Source organism: Pseudorca crassidens, chromosome 6, assembly GCF_039906515.1.
Source record: "Pseudorca crassidens isolate mPseCra1 chromosome 6, mPseCra1.hap1, whole genome shotgun sequence".
NCBI classification, from domain to species: domain Eukaryota; kingdom Metazoa; phylum Chordata; class Mammalia; order Artiodactyla; family Delphinidae; genus Pseudorca; species Pseudorca crassidens.
Window position 1 is genome coordinate 9,912,318 of NC_090301.1, and position 22,933 is coordinate 9,935,250.

The following is a 22,933-nucleotide window of genomic DNA, read 5'->3' on the forward strand; positions in this document are numbered from 1 at the left end:
ATGAATGCCCAAATGAAATCGCAGAACCTTCTGACTAAACCTCTAAATTTCCATTGTTAATAGCCAGTTATTTTTGCTCATATAATTCATCTACTTTAAATAATTTTCATCTCTTCTGCCTTCTCTCTATTTAGACTGAACTGGGGAAAAGTTGATTTAACATTCCTCTATTTCCTAGTTATTTTTCATTTTCCTGTCTTAGATCTAAATTTGTCTTTCTAGTCTCCTAAAGAGAAAGTCCTTCAAGTGGTTTTTACTCTCTCAAATGGCTTTTCTTAAAAATTAAAAGCCACATTTTATATGTAATCGCCTTGGGCCTTTTACTTTACAAAAGTAACTGCTTTTCCTAGATATTCCCCCTTTTTCCTCCTTATCTTACATAACTGTCTGCTTTCTTAGAACCAGAACAAATGTGGTTCCAATTAAGTTTTCCATAAACATCAGCCAGAACGTCTTCTCTGATTCTAATATCATTCCTCGTCCTTCTCTGCGCAGCCAAATCTTGGGCTTTTCTTTGAAGCCCAGCACAAAAGCCAGCTCTCCCACGAGGTTTTCCTGGCCTGCCCCACCCCGGTAATAAGCCATCTTTCTTTGGAATCACTGCCACTCTAGAGCCTGTGCTGCACACACTGATCCCATGTTGACAGCCTGGGCCGGTCCCTCCAACCTCACACCACACTGGAATCGTTCAGTAAAATGTTTGCAGAAAGCAAAAAAAAAGGCCTCAAGTTGTTCCCTCATCGTCCTAAATGTGCCCTTCTGGTCTCTTCAGTTAGAGAATGAGTTTTTTGAGAGTCAAAGCTCTTCTTTATCTTTGCTTCCCTTTGCAGATCATCAAGCCCCTTAGATGAACCACATTGTCTACCTTCATCTTGATTCAGTGATGATTCATTTATACCTCTGTCATTAAAACAACAATTGACCAATCATCTTTTTCATATTTCCTCATTGTAACTCCCCAAACCTAAAACATATTTATCAATCCTGTTTTACTCATTACCCTAGTGTGTAATAAATCTGTTAGAATGTGTCCATTCGTTTGTCCGTGTACTGCATAAATATTTCCAGCGTGGCCGCTGTGCTGGGTGCTGGGGCTCAAGGTTGAGAGGAGCTAGCATGGCTCCTGCCCCGGGAAGTCCGTGGTCACGTGGGCTGGGAGACAGACGACAGGAAATCCACAACTACGTCACTGCAAATTCAAGGAAGTGCTATGAAAGTAGTGAGCAGGACACTGTGTTACACAATAAGAAAGGGATACCTAGAATGGGGTGATCAGAAAAGTCCTGTCTGTCTTAACGTTGAAGCCGAGAACCAAAAGGAGGCAGTTGTGAAGCAGTTAGGAGCAGCAGTGTCCAGGCCATGTTGCAAGGCTCTGCATGGGGAGTAGCTTGTCTTCTGGGGAACTGAATGGAGGCCAGTGGGCTGGCTCCTAGAGAGAGAGGGCCCAGAGTGGTCAGCTGAGTCCTAGCCCGCAGGACTTGATGCTTATGGGAGGGAGGTCAAATTTTAATCTAAGAGCAATTGGAAGCCATGATAATATTTACATTTTAAGTAAATTATGCTCATTGCTATTTGGAGAATTGGTCATAGGGGTAAGATAGAACAGGGAATCTCATCACAGGAAACTATTATAATAGGTGAGGAGAGAAAGAATTGTAACTATGGCAGTGCGGATGAAATGTTCAGGTTCATGGAAGGAATGCTTTATTCCATATTTCCCTTATTAATATTGCAGAAACTTCTGACCTCTCAGTAGCTTTCTACATAGAGTGACTTTATTGTCTTGTAATTTAAAATCTTCTGGAAATGTTTTCTTTTGGTCTTAAATATCTGATTTCCATAATGTGTATATTTCAAGGGTGTTGATTTTTTTCTTTACATAATAAACGTTGAGCAGGCATATTCATATAAATACTGGTTCAAATAAAAAATTTGAAGCAGCAGTCAACTAGCTAAATCATAGTTTTTTCATTAGCCTCTCATTGCTTAGATTTCTTTTGCAGTTCTGTTTTATTTTCCAATTTAATCCTTAAATCTTTCATCCTTTTCTAAACTTTCTTCTTGTTGCAATGGGTTGTTTTAAGTCTCTCTTTTTTTTTTTTTTTTTTTTGCGGTACGCGAGCCTCTCACCATTGTGGCCTCTCCCGCTGCGGAGCGCAGGCTCAGCGGCCATGGCTCACAGGCCCAGCTGCTCCGTGGCATGTGGGATCTTCCCGGGCCGGGGCACGAACCCATGTCCCCTGCATCGGCAGGCAGACTCTCAACCACTGCGCCACCAGGGAAGCCCAAGTCTCTTTGAAATTACTTCCTTGTGTTTGAAATAGAGGTTTTCTCTGGAGCTGCTGTGTTTTCCTTCCAATATTTCCTGATGTCCATCATGTGAGGTTCGCATGGTTTGAAATAAACTATTCCAAACAAGAAGTCTCACCATCTTCAGCATCCTCTCTGCACCTTTAGATTAACGTTATCAAATAGTTGTTCATTTTCTATTCTTCAAGTAGGATTGTAAATCCAGATATACTAGTCCATTAGCATCCAGTAATTTACTAATCTTTTAGCTCAGAGACATTACTATTATTATTTTTATTACTTATATTACAATATTCCACAAAGCTGTATTTCACGTGTTCTCCTATATAGAGTTCTTCATGTTTTGGAGTTTGAATGTATCCAGGAACATAGCTGATCCCAAGAACGTTAAATTTTGTTTTTCACCCCTCTTGCCTTTGCTACCGTAACTAATTTGGTTTGCATATTCTGCAAGAGGAATTCTCAGAAATATTTACCTTAAGAGATTATTGAACGACTGACCAAAGTTCTTAAAGAGTTATGCTAATAAAAAGAGAAACTTTACCAAAGGCTATCTAAAATAATTGCTTTTAGACTTGTAACATTATTCAGGAACAGGAAAATGCAGAAAAGTTCCTACTATTGGAGATGGAGTTTAAAGCTGTTTATCTGTAATGTGTGTCTGTGTTGAGAGAGAGAGGATGGAGGGAGAGGCAGAGGAGAAAATAGAGTGAATGAGAATCTTGGTTCATTTTTAGAATGTTTCTTGGAAAGATGAAATATGTTCTGGCTGAATCTCAGCTATAGATGATCCAAGGCCATTTCTACCGTGTGGCGTAAAACATCTTTCTACCAGCACTCTCAGAACTGCCCTGCACCCTGAAAATTCAGTGCACAGCTGCATTTTATACCAGGCTTTGTCGTAGCCTTGGGTCATCAACTTCCATATTTTTATACAGAGAAATCGGATTCATATACCACTATATCTGAGTTTGGGATCACTTCCAAAGGTACTTATATTTATATATCTAGATATTGAATATACAACGTTTCTTATCTGGGCTGCAGTTTAACTTTTGAAACTACATTCACTCAATATTCAAGCTTTCTGTGATCAGTATCATGTTTACAAGCTAGTTTTAAAAATTTCAAAAAATTACACATTAATGCCCCTGTAGCATGCACCGTAGCAAGAACCATAAACGAGTCAACATCGGGCCTGGATCAACACATTGGAAGGTCATGCTTGCATGGGTTGGCATCATGGCTCTAAATTTGATATTTGGATGATTTTTTCTTTATATTTGGATGATTTTAAAGATGACTTTTGATTTTATAAGGAGTTGGTAAGTAAGGTGGTATGCGATATGTTTACTCCTTAGGATTCAAGTTTTATCCTTGTATTTTAAAAATATATTCCATGTGATATTGGAAATACTGAGAACTAGTCAGGTTCAGGACATTTCAAATGCATTGCATTCAAAATTCATCATTGCTAAGTAATTTCCGTTTTCTAAAGCTGCCTTAAATTTAAGAATTCAGGACACCAGTGGCTCTATTCTGGCCCTAATTTCTTATGCTAGCATAGCACCTTCAACTTTTCAGGTGCTTTTATGCAAACTCTTATGCAAGGAAGCCTAACATGGGGCTTAAGAGCACAGATGTGGTTTCAGATAGATCTTACTTTGAAATTGCTTTTCCCACTTACTGAGTGTCCCTGGGGGACTAGTTCCCTAATATAAAGTCTCTAAGCCTTCTTCTGTAAAAGTGGATAGTAGTAGACCCCAATTGATTCAGTGGTTGTGATAAATAAAAGATAGATACCAATTGCTTCACGTAGTATCTGGTATATAATAAGAATTCAACATTTACTGTTACTATTAGCACCACAATTCCTCTCTTTCTCTCTGCTAGCACAACTATAACTACTTGATATATACAGCTATTCTGTAATCTCCATTCTTAACAAATGAGGAAGCTAAGACATACAAGAGCTAGTTACTTGATTGTGCTGGTATGGTTTATCAATCAGAATTTGATTTACTGAATTGCAAACAGTAGACACCCCAGTAATCATGATTTGATTACTATAGCCTTATACTAAGTTTTGAAGTCAGCTAGTGTAAATTCTCCAAATCTGTCCTTTTTTTTTTTTTTTTTCTATATTGTTTTGGGTGTTCTAGGTCCCTTGCATGTTGATATAAATTATAGAGTCACCTTGTTAATTTGTACAAAAAGAAGCCAGCTGAGATTTTGATCGGTATTGCAGTGAATCAATTTGCATCTTAATAATATTGAGCCTTCTAATTCATGAATATGTTATAGCTCTTCATTTATTCGGTGTTTTTAATTTCTCTAAGCAGTGTTTTGTAGTTTTCAGTGTAGAGGACTTACATAGCTATTGTTAAATTTATTCCTAAGTATTTTATGCTTTTTAATAATATGGTAAGTGCTGTTTAAATTTTCAAAAATTTATGGTCACTTACTACTAGAGAGTAGAAATATAATTTATTTTTTGTATATTGACTTTGTATCCTGGTATTCTGCTAAGTTTACTACAGCCCAGATATCAAGTATTACAGCAAAGAGTAATGGTCTGGAGCTTGTATTTGGGAGTCAGACTGCCTGGGTTCAAATCCTATTGCTGCCGTTTACTAGCTGTGTAACCTTGGTCAAGTTGCTTGATCTGTCTCTGTGTCTGTTTCTCCATCTGAAAAGGAAATGATAGTACTTAGCTCATAGAACTGATGCCAGGACTAAATGAGTTAATATAGTTGAAACTCTTGGAACAGTGCCTGGTATGTACAGGTGTTAGCCATTAATAAACAGTTTCAACAGACTGTCCTTTTGAGCCTGTACAGAAAGGCTGTCACGGATGCTTCTGCTCGTCCCCTCCTCCCTCAGCTGTTTGCTCTAGGACCCCACCTCCACGCATCAGCCTCACCAGATGGCCCAATAACTGTGTGTGTGTTTAGAGAAAGGTACCTGAGCACCTCTGATTCCAGGACACTCGCTCTTAGATGTACTCAGGACTCCACCATGAAGGATTCATGCAAATGTGAAATTTGATTGTGTTCCAGAGATTGGCTGACAGGCCAGCTTCTTTCCAGTTTCCCTAACCACAAACTCTGGACACAGGCAACTTGGAATTTCCCCAGAAGCACTGCTCAAAGGAAGGAGAATCCAACATTTATTGAGTTCCACATACAGTTTTATTTGATCCTACACATCAGGGGTCATCCCCATATTTTAGGTAAGGAAATTAAAGCACAAAGTGATTAAGTACCTTGCTCAAGGTCATACACTAGTAAGAAGATTCAAGCTTTGGTTTCCTGGCCCTGAATTCTTTGGGTTATGAAAGTTTGTTCTTTTCTCTCTTAGGAAGGTCATTTAAGAGGTGGCTGAAGAAGATGTGAGTCACTTAGAAAACAATGTTATATGAGTAAGAGGATAACAATTGCTTAGGTGATAGAAGGAAATAGAGAATTTGCTGATCAAAGCAACAGTGTCTTGGTCAGCTCAAACTTCCATAAAAAAATACTACTGACTGGGTGGCTTGAACAACAGACATTTATTTGTCACAGTTATGGAGGCTGGGAAGTCTGAGATAAGGATGCCAGCATGGTCAGGTTCTAGTGAGGGCTCTCTTCCTCACTTGCAGTTGGCTGCCTTCTTGCTGTGTCCTTAGTGGCAGAAAGAGGAAGCTCTGGTGTGTCTTCTTCTTACAAGGTCACTAATTCCATCATGGGAGTTCCACCCTCATCTAATCCTAATTACCCCCCAAAGACCCCACCTCCTAATGCCATCACATTTTGGGGTAGGACTTCAACATATTAATTTTGAGGGGACACAAACATTTAGTCCATAACAAATAGTATTTTGAAAATTGGCTCAGCATTTAATCTGTGAATCCCCTTTCTAATGTTCATTAATAATCTTGTGAGCTAGGAAAATTATCCCATAATCACCCTATATCACATGCATCTCCATAAAGTGTATTGAGATGCACCTTGAATTCATTTTTGCTTTGTCATCATCCTTTATAACAGAATGGCATTTTATATTACATTATATATTTTTAGACTGGATAATATGTCAAAGGTGTCTTCTCTCTTCAGTATATACTGAGGTATATTAGGATTCTCTGAAAATATAAATATTATTTGCATCTCATCTTGTTTTTCTACTTTCTCGAAAAGGTAAGAAAAGGGAAATTTTAATAGTAATAAAATGCAGGATTCCTGATTCAACAGCAGTGAACCTTTTAGATATTCAACAAGGATTTATTGATTCCTTCTTTAGTTAAAGTTTCTTCTAGTACATAATCAATTCCTCTTTCAAGTCTTTTACATAAAGCAGAGCAAAACGAAAGTTTCCTTCTGGCCCACATTACTATTTAGATGTAATGCTGTGTCTCCTATTACATTGTATCAGTTAGCTTTTGCTGCATAACAAACCACCTCAAAACTTCGTGGTAAAAACAACAATCATTTATTTAGCTCATGATTGTTGTGGGTTGGCAATGTGGGCTGTATTTCAGCCGGTCACAGGCCAGATTGCTTGGTGGCTATCTGGTCTTGGGTGGCCTCACTGGACTGGCTTGTTTTGATTCATGAGGTCTCTTGTCTTCTAGCGGGCTAGCTTGGGCCAGCTCACCTGGCTTCTAGGCAGAGTTTGGTGACATTTTTGACAACTCCCTTTTTGATGTTCTCTTTTCCATTGTTTTCACTGACACCTTCCTCTCCTGGTTTTCCTCTTATCTTTCTTAAAACTTATCCATCCATCTGTCCATCCATTTGTCTATCCATCCACCTGTCCATCTGTCTGTCTGTTCCTCCCCTGGGAATCATAAGCCTCCCCTGGGAATCTCCTCCTGTATTTTCCATTGCAATTGGTAACAACACCACCAACATTAATCTGGAAAACCTGGGAATCACACTGCAATTATTGCTGCTGCTTATTAAACAGTGACTATTTGCCAGTCACTGTACCAAATGTTTGCCATAGATCTTTACATTTAGGCTTCATAAAAGCCATATGTTGTAGGCATCACTATCTCCACTCCATGAAACAGATGAGGGTGATTGAGTACTTGCCCACGGTCCCACAGTTTAGTGCGCAGAGATGGTTTTTGAACCCAGTTCCTTTTGGCTCCAAAGCCCATGCTTAACATTAAGTCACACTGAGAAACCACATAAACAGGGCCCTCAGATATGTTTTATTTACCAGAGAAATGACTTATCAACATTTTAAAATAGTAAGGGTTCAAACAAGAATCTGGATTTCAGATAGTTCTTGAAAATTTAGAAGATCTGGTAACTGGCCTCACATTCAAATGGCAGCAGTTGGCTGCAGGGGGGTGGTGGCCACCCCCTTTGGAAGGCCATGAGTTTTCCAGTTTGCCACAGTCCCTGCCACTCCCTACTGCCTTACAGTTGGCCCGCTTCCTTCATCAACATGGTCTGCTGGACTCCTGCTGGCATTTGAGTTTTTGACTCCTGTTACATTGTGTCCCTAGGCCCTGCCCTCTCTTCAGTTCTTCTACCATCCAATTGGTCCCTGAACTAACAATGTTATGTTACTTGTAAAATAATTGTCCAATCTGCCTCACATTCTTTATCCCTGTTGCTACAAATTGGTCCTTATGACCTCTCACTTCAGTTACTCTAGTAAACACCTGGTTTCCTCTTTCCAGTCTCAGACTCCACTAATACACTCTCCACGTTGCTTGCAATTAAGCATATCAAAACCACGCAAATAGTTGATGTCCAGTGACCTTAGAATGAAGTGCAATCTCCTTAGTGTGGCATGTAAGATGTTCATGATGTGGCCTCTGACCAGTGCCCTCATTTATGCTTGCTTTCCATCTCCTCTTGGCCTCATTGAAATATTGGCTCTCCCCAGAGTCATGATCCTTCACATCTCCTCACCTTTTTATCCACCATTCTTTCAACTTGGAGTATTCTATGTGGATCATATTAATATTTGTAACCGAGTATATCAATGTGAATGTAGAGTGATTACTTTCCTAAAATTCATTTTTCCTTTATTTTGACTTGATTGGTAAGTCTCTTATTTCTTCTTTCACCAATATCCAAGCAGAATAGAAACACAGGGGCTTCCCTGGTGGCGCAGTGGTTAAGAATCTGCCTGCTAATGCGGGGGACATGGGTACGAGCCCTGGTCCGGAAAGATCCCATATGCCGCGGAGCAACTAAGCCCGTGAGCCACAACTACTGAGCCTGCGCGTCTGGAGCCTGTGCTCTGCGACAAGAGAGGCCGCGACAGTGAGAGGCCTGCGCACCGCGATGAAGAGTGGCCCCCACTCGCCACAACTAGAGAAAGCCCTCGCACAGAAACGAAGACCCAGCACAGCCCCCCCCCCCAAAAAAAAAAGAATAGTAACACAAGTCCTCGTTATGTTTACACATCATAACGTTTTCTTAATTGGGCGTTACTGACTTCTCTTCTGTGCAGTATAGTGGAGAATTAAGAGCTTGGGCCTTGTAGCCTAGCTCTGCCACCCACTAGCTAAGTAGACTTGAACAGGATACCTCACATTTCTCTGTCATCATCCTCTCATCTGTAAAATGGGGCTACTAATATCATGCAGTTACCCCAGGGCTAAATGAAATAATGCACGTGAAGGCTTAGAACTGTCTGGTGCATCTCAGCCCCTAGTGGATGTCAGCTGTTGCTTTTATTATTACCATTTTTCTTTCATTCATTCATTCATTCATTCAGCATTGGACCGGGGAACTGTTCTAGGAATTTGGATATATGTCATTTTAGAACCCACAACGACTTTATGAAGAAAATAATTTCAGCCCTGTTTTTGGGGTGAGGTAGTAGAAGATGAGAGAGGTCAGGACTTGCCTTGGTTGTTCAGTTTGTCATAGGGTGAAATGTGTTTATGTTCTTTTCATTCAGAGGGAAATGGAATACATCTCATGAAGGATGGAGTTAAATACCACTCTTGGCTACTCTTTGGAGAATTCAAGTGTTATTAAAACTGATTGTGTGGTACATTTTTAGTATGATATTTAAAATGTCAAAGCTACAGAGAAGTTTATAAGATGTTGAATAACATTGGATTTTTAAAAAAATTTTCTATTTCTGTACAGAAGAATATCAAGTTGATTATGACAATTTATGAGTGATGCTTTAGATGAAGTCTGGGAACTATTTTTGTTTGTTTTATATATTCACTGTGTCCTGAACAACAAAAATTACCAATATTGCTGAGAGTTCTGTGTGAAGATGGTTAACATAAATTTAAATCTAGATAAGAAAAGCGAAGTAGAATATTGGAATAAGAACTGTATATGAGAAAAATTATTTAAATTTGTTTCTAAAACTTGAATAGTCTTCACTTAATTTTCAAACTGCTCTTAAAATATTAAAAGAATAGGTTTCACCAAAGTATTGTTAAACACTTACTTGGACACACAGACCTATAGATTCACGTATATATGTCTGTACAATTAAAAAAAATTTTAATTGAAGTATAGTTGATTTACAATGTTGTGTTAGTTTCTGGTGTACAGCAAAATGATTTAGTTATAGATATATATTTCAGATTCTTTTCTATCATAGTTCATTACAAGATATTTACTATGGTTCCCTGTGCTATACAGTAAGAGTATGTGTGATTTTTTAAATTGAGGAATACTGACACGCATACACAAAACAAAATAAATCAGCTGCACAAGAAGCACATTTAAAATTTTTAAAAATTAAACCCTTATTGAGGTACCATTTACATATCATAAATTTCATGCATTTTAAGAGTACAATTCGGTGCTTTTTAGTAAATATACAGCGTTGTGCAGCCGTCACCACAATTCACAATCCAATATTAGGACATTACGTCAACCCTAGCAGACCCTTCATGCCCATTTTTGGTCAATTTCTCTTTCGACGTCAGCCCCAGACATCTACTTATCTATTCTCTATATCTATAGATTTACTTTTCCTGGACATTCCTTATAAATGGAATTATACAATGTATGGTCTTTTGTATTTGGCTTCTTTCGCTTAGCATATGTTTTTTAGGTTCATCCACGTTGGAGCACATGTCAGAACTTAATTCCTTTTTGTTGCCAGAAGTATTGCATTGCATGACTACACCACAGTTCGTTTTTCATTACAATAACCACATTTTTGAAAAGCATGTATTAAAGAAACTGCTAACAGTGGGTGCTTCTAGAGAAGGGAGTGAGGGACAAAGGGAGAAAGATGGGAGAAAGATTTTGTCATTGTTCACTATTTTATATGGGTTTTCATTTTTAAATTCAGGATTATATCTTTATCTATTAAAACAAAATAAGGAATAAATTCCCCCAGCAATGTGTATTAAATAAGAGGTGAAATCCCTCTACTGACCCCAATCCCACCTTCCTGAATCACCACTAATTTATTTTTGGCATCTTTCTAGTCTATACATACACACATGCACACGTATACATATAAATATATGTATGTCCCTGTACATCTAAGCAATCATATGTGTTGTATTTCAACCAAAATGGAAGCACAGGGCTTCATCATGTAACCCCCGGTTACCAAAGCTAAGTAAACCCACCTTTTTGGGTTGTGCATTAATCAGTTCACAGTGGAGAAGAGTTAAGAACAGCAGCCCCAGTTTCTTGGTTATTAAGTGTAATGCGGTTTAATTTTTTTACCCCTCCCCGCTTCTGCATCTTCCCACAGGCTACCTGGGCGCTGCCTGCGAGGAGAAGGTGGACCCCTGCGCCTCGGGGCCCTGCCAGAACAACGGGACCTGCTACGCCGAGGGGCTGCACTTCGGCTGCAGCTGCAGCGCGGGCTTCACGGGCCCAGCCTGCGCGCAGCTCGTGGACTTCTGTGCGCTCAGCCCCTGCGCCCATGGCACGTGCCGCAGCGTGGGCACCAGCTATAAATGCCTCTGTGACCCAGGTGGGTACGACGCATGGACCGGAAGTCCTTTCTTTCCCCAATCTCAAAGCCTTTCAACTTTTGCATCTGAGCACAGGGTGGCCCGCTGTATGGGCTTACCTGTCTGTCTAAGTGAACCCCACTCATGTATGACACCCTTTCTTTTTAGACTTCCCCTAGGCAGGCTTTGAAAAGCACCCTTTCCCCTTTTCATGAGCATTTCACAGTCATTGTAGAAAAAGAAGAAAATACAAGTAAGCAAAACGAAGAAAATTTAAAACAGGCTCAATCTTATAACAGCTAAATTATTTTGGACAATTGACTACAGGTCACTCCAGAGCTTTTACTGTATTACGTATCTTTTATTACTGGGTTCTGAGGTTAACGGAACGTTTTTCATTTTAATGGGCATGCAAAGCAGAATGCAGTAAATTCAGAATTTTATCACCTTTTAAAATTCTTACTCGGGGCACAGTCCATGTTAGAGGACCTGTGACTTCCTGTGTAAATGTTCAAAAGTTCCATCATTTACTTTCCAAATGTTCTTCTGTATTGGTATCGCTGATTGTTTATTGTGAAAGTTTTGACGCTCAGAAGTCAGAGTGGTTCCTGGTTAAAGTTTGTGTCCGCACAGCCTCCTGGTGTGGTCTGAAAAAACGCACACGGGGCAGCTCCTCCTTTCCTCTGGTTTCTATCCTGCCCGCGTCTGCATCCTTGCAGGAGCTGGCTCTTTAGAACGTTTCTCAGCTCAGTGATCCCCCCTGTCCCCGCCTCTGGCGCATCAGTATGGCTGGCCAGTCCCCTGGTTTGCTTAACTCCTGGTTCTGCCCAGGCAGTGCCCTCCACCCGGGGTGCCAGCTGCCCTGTCACCCCATCTCACCTGCAAACTTCCCCTTCTGGGGCTGAATCAGCTTTCCTTCCTCCAAGTTCCCACAATCAATAACAATATCCCTTTCCTGGTCTTTAAAACATTATATTAATTATCCTTGTGTGTGTCTCTCTCCCCGTTGAGGGGTAGGAGGAAGTGTGTTCTGTTAGTAACTTCTGTATAACAATAAGCTACTGTTTAGGGAGCTTCATCTTTCTAGGTTCTGAGCTGAGTGCTTCACGTCTCTGGTCCTTTTAGTGCCCTTCTGCCAGGTGGATATTGTTGAGCCGCGTCTCCCCGAGGTATGAAATGCCTCATTGCTGCTTCAGCCACGTGTTGGCGGCCACACACCCTCTCAGGCTGAGTCCAGATTCCAGCCCAGGTGCCCTGGTTCCACTGTCCTGTGCCTGGTCTGGAACTCTCAAGGGGCACATCTCATACTCACGAGGCACCTAAAGGGGTGAGTGGGAAAAGCAACTAAGCATTTGAAGGGTATTGAAAAACCTCTTTCATGTAGACGTTTCAATTCTCTGGTTTTGTAAACGATCATGGGATTGATATTTTTCCAAGTGCCCCTTTCCTTTCTGTTCTGAAATACAGAGGGGATGGGGCTGTTGAATCTGCCTGGTAATTGCATTAGCAGGATTCTCGAGAAAGAGAGAGGGAGAGAGAGACGGAGAGGGAGGGAGAGAACTTGCTCGATTTTAAGGAATTGACTCAGGCAGTTGTGAGGACTGGCAAGTTCAAAATGTAGTGCAAGTTGGCAGGCTGGCAACTCAGGCAAGGAGTCTACATTAGAGTTTTGAGCCCGAATTCCTCCTTCCTCGGGAAACCTCAGTCTTTGGTCTTAAGACCTTCAACCGATTGGATGAGGCCCACCCACATTCCGGAGGGTAGTGGATTTAATCAAAGCCTACTGATGCAACTGCTAATCTCACCTGAAAACGACCTTCACTGCAACATCTAGACTGGCGTTTGACCAAACGTGCAGGTCCTGTGGCTTAGCCAAGTTGACGCGTGAAATTAACTATCCCAGTAACATTTGGGGGGTTTGCATAAACCTCGTGGGGAAGGAGTTTCTTCAACCCTACACGTGACACGAGGACACTTTTCTGCATGGACACGCGTCTTCCCCTGTCAGTGTGAAGATGGGAGCCGCTGCCCCCTTGGGGGCCAGTGTTCTTCCATGTGCCTTGCAGGCACGTGCCGTGGCCTCAGGGAGCTGAGGGGGAGCCCGGGCAGTGTGGTGCCCTTGCCTGTTGGGAAAGTGGGGCCCCAAGACCACTTTGTGTTTGCAGGTGAAATAAGCTGCCCTTGTCCCGGGAGAACGGTCTTCCTCACGTCATGACTCATGAGCACGCCACTCCCAACGCCCTGCTCTGGATGTCATAACACAGAGGGTAATAATAATGCCCTTGGCCGCCATCTGGAGCAGAACCTCAGAGCATCCTCCACACATGTCTCCTGGGAGTCCTGGTTCCCTCAGGGAGCCCAAAGGGAAGAATCACATGTCACAGGACCGGGAGGCGGCTTTGTTCCTCTTCCCCTTCTCCTCTGACTTCCGCTCTTAAACATATTAAACTTGCCCTTATATTTAGTTGGTGTATTTTGAGAACTTGAAATGGGTTGTGGTTATTTAAAGATACACGTGGCTTTTTAGTAATACCAAGTAGAGTCTGTCAACATGTGTGCAGATGCTTACATGGTCCTAAGTGGAAAATATGCTGCCCAGTGTCTCTCTGTCCACCCAGGGAGCAGTAGCTGAGGGTGGGAGAAAGGACCCATGAGATCCCCACTCGTTGACTGTCACTGTAGGAATTTACAGGGCATTTCTGGGCCTCGGTGTTTACTTTCACTAATAATGTCTTAGATGCTCGTGAGTTCAGCTGCAGTTGAGGTCACAGACTAGACCTGGGACAAGGTACTGACCACGTCCTCTTGCTGACCATGATCTTCTGTCGTGTGTAAGAGCGTTAGATGAGAGACACGCAGTACATTTCCTCTCATGGAGTAGTAAGCGTGACTGTTTCTTTCTATCCATGGAGATTCCAACACTTTTCCTTAAGCCAAAAGGGTGACGTGTCTCCTGTTGAAGTTCCTCCTTCCCTTCTGCTGTTCTCTGCTCAACCTTCATTCGTGTCCATTTGGAGCATTTAGCTTGGTAAAGCCAATGCCCAGCCTCTAAGGAGCCTTGAAAGCCTGAAGACTGTGTGTTCCGTTCCTGGATGCCTGCATTTAGTAGGCAGTCCCCCGGGGTAGAGCCCCGAAGCTCTGTCAAAGCTCTCTCACCGAACTTGGGAGGTAAAATTGCTTTTAGAAGGGTTGCTTCCTCAGATCATTAGGGGACATTGTGTGAAACAAAAAAGGCATCCTAACATCTGGCAAGAATTTACATTCTAAGAGGTGAAAATGACAATTCTCTGAATGCGAAATTTCTAGTCTTAATCTTTCAGAGCTTGTAATTGCTTTACCACTAGTTTGCATAATAGAAGAATCTCATGAGTGTAGGTGAAATTGGGTGTCTTGCTCCAGAGTGGCAAGCCTGATCCTCTTTGTCGAGAGCAAGCAGGCCCCATTGCATAAAGTGGCAGCAGATTGAAATCATGTCAGGTTGATAATTAGCTCCCATCTGACAAAATGCCATTTGATGGCAGCAAATCAGATTTGCCAGGTGCTTTATTTTCAAACCTCATTTTGAGTTTATCACGCTAGGGAGTTCTGATGGGATTTTAGTATTAGATAATAAAATGTCAGCAGTGAGTAAGCACTGAAATGTTGTCTTTCAGTGACAGTGTTAAGTGATAGGCCACATGTACTCTAAAAAAATTACAAATTAAAATCTCCTAAGGACTGGAGAAAGAGAGAACTTGGAGTCCAACAAACACTGTGGGAAGCAGGGCCACAGGGCCTGGAGTCGCCTGGGACCTGCTGTTGCCCCTGAAAGGAGAAGAATGTCTCATGTGTTCTTGAAGAAGTGGTGGCATCTGGAGATGCCATTTGGGTGCTGACCAGTCCTGGAAGGAATCTCTGGTAAGAAGGGAAGTGGTTTGCCTGAGTTCACTGGTCTTGGCCCCTGCCTGATACACTTGAGTTGTTACTCCAACCTTGTTTGTTTAATTGAATGAACCTTGCCATTACAGAGTGTGCCTTAAGTTACTATTTAAGGAGTTTATGGTATAAGGCATTAGAGGATTAAAAGAAAGGATGTTTAGACTTTTTCCAAATGAATTTTTGTAAAGGAAATTCTATCTATAAGAATCTCAGGTACTGTTTTTTCTATTTTTGACATCCTTCCCTGTGGCTGCATTTCTGGTCAGGATGACCTAAAAGACACAGTTGGCATTGCTTCCTCCTGTTAGACTCAGACTTAGCAACATCACTCTGATAGTGTCTGCCGGAAACAGAATCTAAGATAAGACTTAATGGTCAGGATTTAAATAGCAAGTTAACAGCAGTAAAGAAAAAGGTACACCTACGATGGTATGAAAACATTTAGCTTGATAATGAAAACCTAATTGCATTTAGCTTCCTGGATAAGTACAGTGGATAATTTTCGTGTTTTATTAACTAGGAAACCTTACCAGGTTTGCTAAGATGAAGTTCTTGTGTCGAACATGCTCTAGGAGGGTCCCGATCTGTACATCATATTATTCTTGAGTATCATTGCTTTTATAGAATATACTGCCTCCTTTCTCCACATCCTAACCCTATTATCATGCCCTTCCTCTGTTATATTTTGAAATACGATAACTGCCCTCCCCATTGGGAACCCAGATAGAATCCGGTCTACCTCGCTGCGGCAGTAGCAGCTCTTCATAATCTGTACTTCACCTAAGAAAACGTTTAAATCTCTTGACGTCATGATGACACTAAGAACTGAGAAAGAGAAGAGCAGCCCCTGACATCTGGGGGCTTGTTGGACACTTACAAGCAGGCCTTGGAGTTGTTAAGAGCTGGTGACCACAGCTGGGCCGTGGTGTTTCCTGTTGCACATAAAGACGTAAACACCCACACTGAACACTGACCTCAGACACGGTCACTCATAGGCCATGATAAAGTGAGACAAACAAGATCGTGTCATAATTTTGTCTAAGTACAGATAAAAACAAGGTCACCATGCAACCCACAAAATACCAAACATCCCCTTTGATTGCAAATCAAATGAGGGCCAGCTGCTTGTTCGCCAGGTATAGCTTTAGCCTTGCTCTAGCCTACTTCCACCCATAGACAAGACTCATTGCAATACTCAAGCGTAGAATTGCTCCTGCTTCCTGACAGCATGCAGAGTGACTCCTTCCCAAATCGCGCAACCAGAGTTCAAATCCTATAATAAGCCCCGTCTAACACTCTCTGACTGAGACACCCCGAGACTCCCCTTGCTGCAATGAGTAAGAAACCCAACTGCATCAACTACAGTTTTGTCCCTGGTGGCCTTTGGTTTGAGAGCATTGGCAGGACTTAACTGATTAAAATGTTCAAAATACTGAGTGTTCAAAATACTGATTGAATTTTCATATTAACAATAGTTCAGTCAGAATTTCCAGTGAATTGGAAACTGAAATGTTGTTTGGATTTATCCATGGGGGAAGGTTGCTATGGAACAAAAGTCCTGGGTGGGGTGGGGGGAAGTTCAGAGGTCCAGTTGGCTGCAGGATAAGATCCACTGGCTGCAGTGATGGCAGTAAGGCTGAAAATGCTGATTGGGGTAGATTGGGGTGAACCTAGGTGCTAAGGAGTCAGAAAATGAAGACTTGGAAACATTTTGCATCAGCAGTGTATATGAACGCATCTGTGGTTTTGAAAGATTATTTTGACGGAATTGGGTGATTTCAAGAAAGATTGGGTGACTTTCAGAAGATTATTTTGATAGAATTAGATATTACAGTCAAGAAAAGATGATGAGACAGGAGATCAGTCAGAAAGCTCAGGCAAGTGGAAGTGAGGTCTTGAACTTAACGGCGGTGGGAATTGGAAGGGCGGACCTGAAATCTGTCTGAGGAGTGGAATCATCTGAGTTTGGTTGTCATGTGACTTCAGGGACCAGAGGTGAGCGTAGAGTCAAAGGTATTGCTGAGGCTTTAACTTGGGTAACTCAGAGAAGCAGGGAAATGTGCAGAAGGCCTTTGGGAATGGCAGGCCAACCAAGTGGATGTGCCAGTAAACAGTTGTTATTTGCGACCGGCATTGGGTCCTGAGCATGACACCAGGGAGGTGAGGATGGAGTTCCTGGTGTGTGGGTGCTAGAGAAAGTCAACTATTAAGATAGATGGGGTGAGAGTATAAACCGAAAGGGGAAGGATTGGTGAGAGTGTTAGGGAATTCTTGCACTGAGGCGGGGGCTAGAGGCAGCAGCAGAAGAGGTTAGAGGAGGCCGCTGGGACTGGGAGGGTCTCTGGGCAAGGCTGAGCCATGGAAGTTCCTGGGAGGGCAGGACTGGCCGGGGGGTGGCGGGGGGTACATTGCCCAGGAGCGAGGAGCTGAGTCAGGCTTGCCCAGACGGCCAGACACTAAGGGACCTGTCCTCGTGGTGTTCACAATTACCCCCGTGGCCATTCTTCATCACCATTTTGTTTTGATTCTAATTTCGGGGCGTGTTCAGGGAGACTTTGTGATATTTGCCTTCTAATTTAGGCTAGTGGCCTGAGGGATTAATACGAGGGCGGGAAGGACAGTGGTAATGAGTGAAGGGCACTTGCTGGTGCTGCATAAGGAATTTTGATGAGATTCTTGACATTAAAAATCGATCCACAGTCTATTTAACCTCGCTGTAAATGCCTAATCCATATGGATGAAAGTGTTAATGAACTGGCCTTTAATTAGGAGGGATTTCTGCCCCCACAGCAGCACTTCAAATTCAAATCATTCAGAATGCATTCTTGGCTGAAGTCCTGTTGAAAAGGTATGAGATTTACCTCCCGGCGGTAGGAACTGGCAGGGTCAGCGAGGACGGCGGAAATCACTTTACATCTTCTTACCTGGAATGGAAGTCAGAAGTGGCCGCTGATAACAGCTTACGTCACTAACCAGTGCATTTCTGAGGATGGCTCTGTTTGAAGCACTGCCAGCACATAATTTCAGGAAATTCTTATCAAGCCCATGGCCCTGGAAGTCAGATGGGAACTTGTTTAAAACTGTTTTGTAACTGAGCCACTGACTCTTGCGTTGTGGTTGGAAGTTATTATGATCCGATTGCTAACATTTTTTGGCTTGCTGAGAATGTCTGGGAATTTGGAAATTGAGAATTAAAATTAGGCACGCCTTGCCTCTCATACCAGGTGTGAGGGAAAGGGCTTTGGGCTTAGAATTGAGTAGGACCGCATTTCAGGGCTCCTAGAGGACACCTCAAAGCCATGCTTGAGGAGTGGCCTTGATTGTGGTCCGAGTGACTCTTGAGCAATAGTTTCTGACTTCCCAGCACAGGGCAGCACGACTTTGACTTCCAAAGAGATCGAACTGCTCGTAGGTAGGTGAGCCGCTTCTGGTCTCGTTTCACTGCAGATTCAGCGGCTTCACAGTGGATGCTGAGGGCTGCCTGTAACTGAGACTTATGATTTCACTTGACCTGATGGCTGCTGGATGTACCTAATTAAGGAAACTGCTCTTCCACAGAGCTTTTATATGTTTGAAAATATCAAATTTCCCAATAGAAAAAAAATCACAAGATTTACGTTTGCTTCAAAGAGGAACAGAGGTGCAGATAATCTCAAATAATTTTTAAAAGTAACACTGTCTTGGGACTGTTTGGCCTCTCGACTTTATTCTTTTTATAGTAATGGTCTCAAATATTTATGTATTTCTGAAGGGGAGGCAGTCTAGAAACATGCCAGGGTTCAGAACACACAGTCTGGGTTCCAAAGGATATGCAGGTGGTAGATAAAGAGTTTTAAAAAATAAAATTGAATTTGCTAGCTATAAAAAAAATCGTCAAATAGGCAAGTGTAATAATCTTTCCTCTTCATATTTGACTTTTGTTTTTTAGTTCTCTGCCTGAGCAAGCTCTGATGTCCAGAACTTTGACTTTCCACTGCTTTGTGACCCTAAATGAATAAATGCCTTATTACTATTAGGCATCCTTAATATTCAATCAGTAGAGGCAATAGGAATAGAATTGAGGATTTACTAAAATTATTGAGTTCTGACTCCAGCTTACTTACATTTTGAAATTTTCTTTGTAATCTGGTTGCCTCGAGGTACAGTTCTGGTGGTTAATTGTCTCCATGAAGTTCTTTAGTTAAAGTCCTAACTCTAAGAGTCAGCTTGGGCCCTTATGAGTTTACAACCCTTGGGGATGGTGGCCAAGTGGGAGGTGTGTGCTTCTAAAAATACTCTTGAATGACTATGACGCATTTCCATATCGTTTAACAATCTTTAAGATTCAGCATGTTTACTTGAGAATAGCCATGACTAATAATAGAGAGTTAGAAGATTGCACTGTTGCATTGTCTCTTTGAATGTCCCCAGTGATATGAGGGTGGAAGTAAACATACCTGGGGAAAAACATCTACGGTCTGCATCGCAGAGTCCATGCACCAGAATTTTCTGGAAAAATGCCAGTCACAAGTTTTGTTTTCCATCACACAAACACCTTGGTACCAAACTGCGTCTCCATGAGACTGCATGTTATCACTAGAAACAGCACAACTTTGTCAGATCATGTTTCCCAATTTTTGGTTCATAAAAGTCTTTGTAGATTGCCATTTTCTTAAAATTTTTAAATTAAAAATTGTTTTCAGCTTGACTGAAATTTAATTGACCTATAACTTGTTTAAGATGTACAGAGTGTTGATTTGATACATGTGTATATTGCAGACTGATCACCTCCAGAGTGTTAGTACACCTTCCTAATTACTGTTTCTTTTTTGTGGTGAGAAATTTTAAGGTCTACACGCTTAGCAACTTTGAGGTATATAATACAGTGTATAATTAACTATAATCGCCATGCTGTACATTAGGTCCTCAGAATGTATTCATCTTATAACAGGAAGTTTGGTACCTTTGACCAGCATCTCCCCGTTTTCCCCACCCCCAGCCCCTGGCAACCATCATTCTACTCTGTTTCTCTGAGTTCTGTCTGCCATTTTCTGATAGTGTTCTTTTCAGCTAAAATGTTGTTCCCATGGGTCAAGGAAGCTGCATAAGAGGATGTGGGGAAAAATTGTGCTCACTAATCTGAATTTAGACTTATCTCTCCTCCTCTGAACAGGTATATGTGACTCCCAGTCACACAGCGAGAAATTATAAATGCTTGCCACCTCTATACCCTTATTACCCACCCTCATTTTAGCCTTCCTTTTCAAATTTGCCATCTGCTGTTGGTTTGGGATTTCTCTGCATCGCTTTCTTCCCTGAAGCAAATCCCAAGAGGAGTGTAATTTTGTTTAGTCTCCGTGTCTGTGGCTGGCAGGTTATTTGACTGCACGTTTCACTCTTGGTTTATTTCTGTGCCTGTGACTGGTGCACGTTCTGACTGTGTGTTTTATGGTTGGTTTACTGATATGCTGAGGGGAGGCCATGGCTGTTACCGAGCATTACCATATGCCATATCTAGCCCTTGCCATACGTAACTCCTACCATTTCCTCGCATCTTTGAGGATCAGAAGTTGGTGGGAGATGTTGTGTGCATTGCTGTTCTATAACTCAGGTATTCTCAAACTTGAGTGTGCTGATCAGAATCAGGTAGAGGGCTGATTGAATCTCAGAGCTCTGGACTCCACCTGCAGAGTTTCTGATTCAATAGGCCTTGGGTGTGACCTGCGAACTTGCAATTCTAACAAGTTCCCAGGTGATGCAGATGCTGCTGGTCTGGGGACCACACTGTGTGGACCACCCGTCTAGTGTGATGAACACAGACACACGCCCTCATGAGGGCAGACAGAGCAAAAGAATATGTTGTGATCACTGGGTGAGTGGCAAATTAAAATCAAATTTAACCATAGTTTGTGAAATAAATTAAAAGGAATAAAACATTTTAAAAACTTCCCTGTACTTTAACCTTTTAAAATTCCTCTTTGTTAACATACATACTTGTGTGAAAATAGTCATCTAGGTTTTATTTTCTTTCCAAGGTGCCTATTAAAACCCTACTCTTTGATTTTGCCCTGTCACCCATCCGTTGCCTGTGCTGGGCCCCGTGTCCATCTTGGTGTGTTTGTTTCATACTAAAAACCTCTAGAATGTGAGGGCTTTTACGGTACGCGGGTCTCTCACTGCTGTGGCCTCTCCTGTTGAGGAGCACAGGCTCCGGACGCACAGGCTCAGCGGCCATGGCTCACAGGCCCAGCCACTCCGCGGCATGTGGGATCTTCCCGGACTGGGGCACGAACCCGCGTCCCCTGCATCGGCAGGTGGACTCTCAACCACTACGCCACCAGGGAAGCCCTAGAATGTGAGGGCTTTATGCCTACTTTTTCTTTTCCGGATCTCCTCATCCTCTACCTCATCTCAACTACAAGCCAAGTCATTTTTACATGTGTTTATAAACATCCTAGATAATCAATGAGGTTATAAGATGATGCCATTAAAATAATTTACTTACTGTTTATAGGGCTTCCCTGGTGGCGCAGTGGTTGAGAGTCCGCCTGCCGATGCAGGGGACACGGGTTTGTGCCCCGGTCCGGGAAGATCCCACATGCCGCGGAGCGGCTGGGCCCGTGAGCCATGGCCGCTGAGTCTGCGCGTCCAGAGCCTGTGCTCCGCAACGGGAGAGGCCACAACAGTGAGAGGCCTGCGTACCGCAAAAAAAAAAAAAAAAAAAAAAAAAAAAGTTACTTACTGTTTATAACTAAACACACATACCGCAATAATCTTTAAAATCAAGTTGAAATACTATCTTGTCGTTACACTTAATCTTGAATCCTAGTGCTTTCGCCATGGTGTTATAAGCATTTACATTTTTAAAAATAATTTTTATAGCGAGTCAGTGAGAAAAATAGGCTACTTTATCACGGATAATTTTAACCATAGCTGCTGTATGTTTATAGAGCATATCGGTGAATTTGTAAACTATAAAGAAATAGATGAATGTTAAGCTTTCTTGTTAAAGGAAACAATATTTCTTCTTTAAGTGTTTGCATCCTCTCGTGCCATATATTTCCCTTTTGTAAAGCACATTTCCCTTTTCGTTAAGCTCCCGAGTAACATTTTTTTCCCTTTAGCTGATATAGATCATAGGTAGAATCCACCCTCTAGTGGCCAAAAGCATCCTGAATGGCCAAAAACGACATTCATAAGACAAGGCTAAAAAATTATGAAGAGATTGATTTTTTCGCGTGACTAGTTTGTGACCTAGTTCTAAAGGCAGAGCCAAGAGGAAACTTCTAGAAATGTTTAGGTCTACACAGTTGCAATCATTCCCAAGATGATGGGCAATTTTAAGGTTAAAACGCCTTTAGATATGCAAGAGCATCTGTTTAAGTGGGTTCACTGCTGGGTTCTCTGGACTTCTGAGGCCCTTCATCAGCACAGTCCCAATTCAGCTGTGTCATCTACAATACATCCTTTCATTTGTTCAGGAGAATGCTAACTATTTGTAAGGACTAACTCAGAGTAGTGGTTGTTTGCTTTTCTACCATAAATTTAGTGTATTTATATAGTCACCATTTATATATTGTTATGATGGCTAGCCCTCGTGTCTCAAAAAGTGCCCTCTTCTAAGGAGACTGGATTTTTCCCTCTATACACTATGGGAATGCCCTCATCTCCTTCCCCTCCACTTAAAAAAAAAACAACCCTTAATAAAGTCAGACTTTTCCTAATCTGACCAGTTCTCCTATTGTCCCATCAAGTGTTAGACACAGAGTACAGATATCATTTCCCTTGGTCATCAGCAACCTGGTTTGGAGTTGTGATACTACACGTAAA

General features: G+C 41.9%; 1 protein-coding gene across 2 annotated transcripts in view; it reads left to right on the forward strand.

The window, feature by feature from the left end:
* The window catches only part of DNER (delta/notch like EGF repeat containing), a 324,264-nt gene that overhangs the window by 242,267 nt on the left and 59,064 nt on the right, over window positions 1-22,933 (forward strand). For both annotated transcript variants that reach the window (XM_067740313.1, XM_067740314.1), the window contains exon 8: window positions 11,002-11,226. In XM_067740313.1, the coding sequence (XP_067596414.1) occupies window positions 11,002-11,226 (225 nt within the window). The remainder of the gene's footprint in view (window positions 1-11,001; window positions 11,227-22,933) is intronic.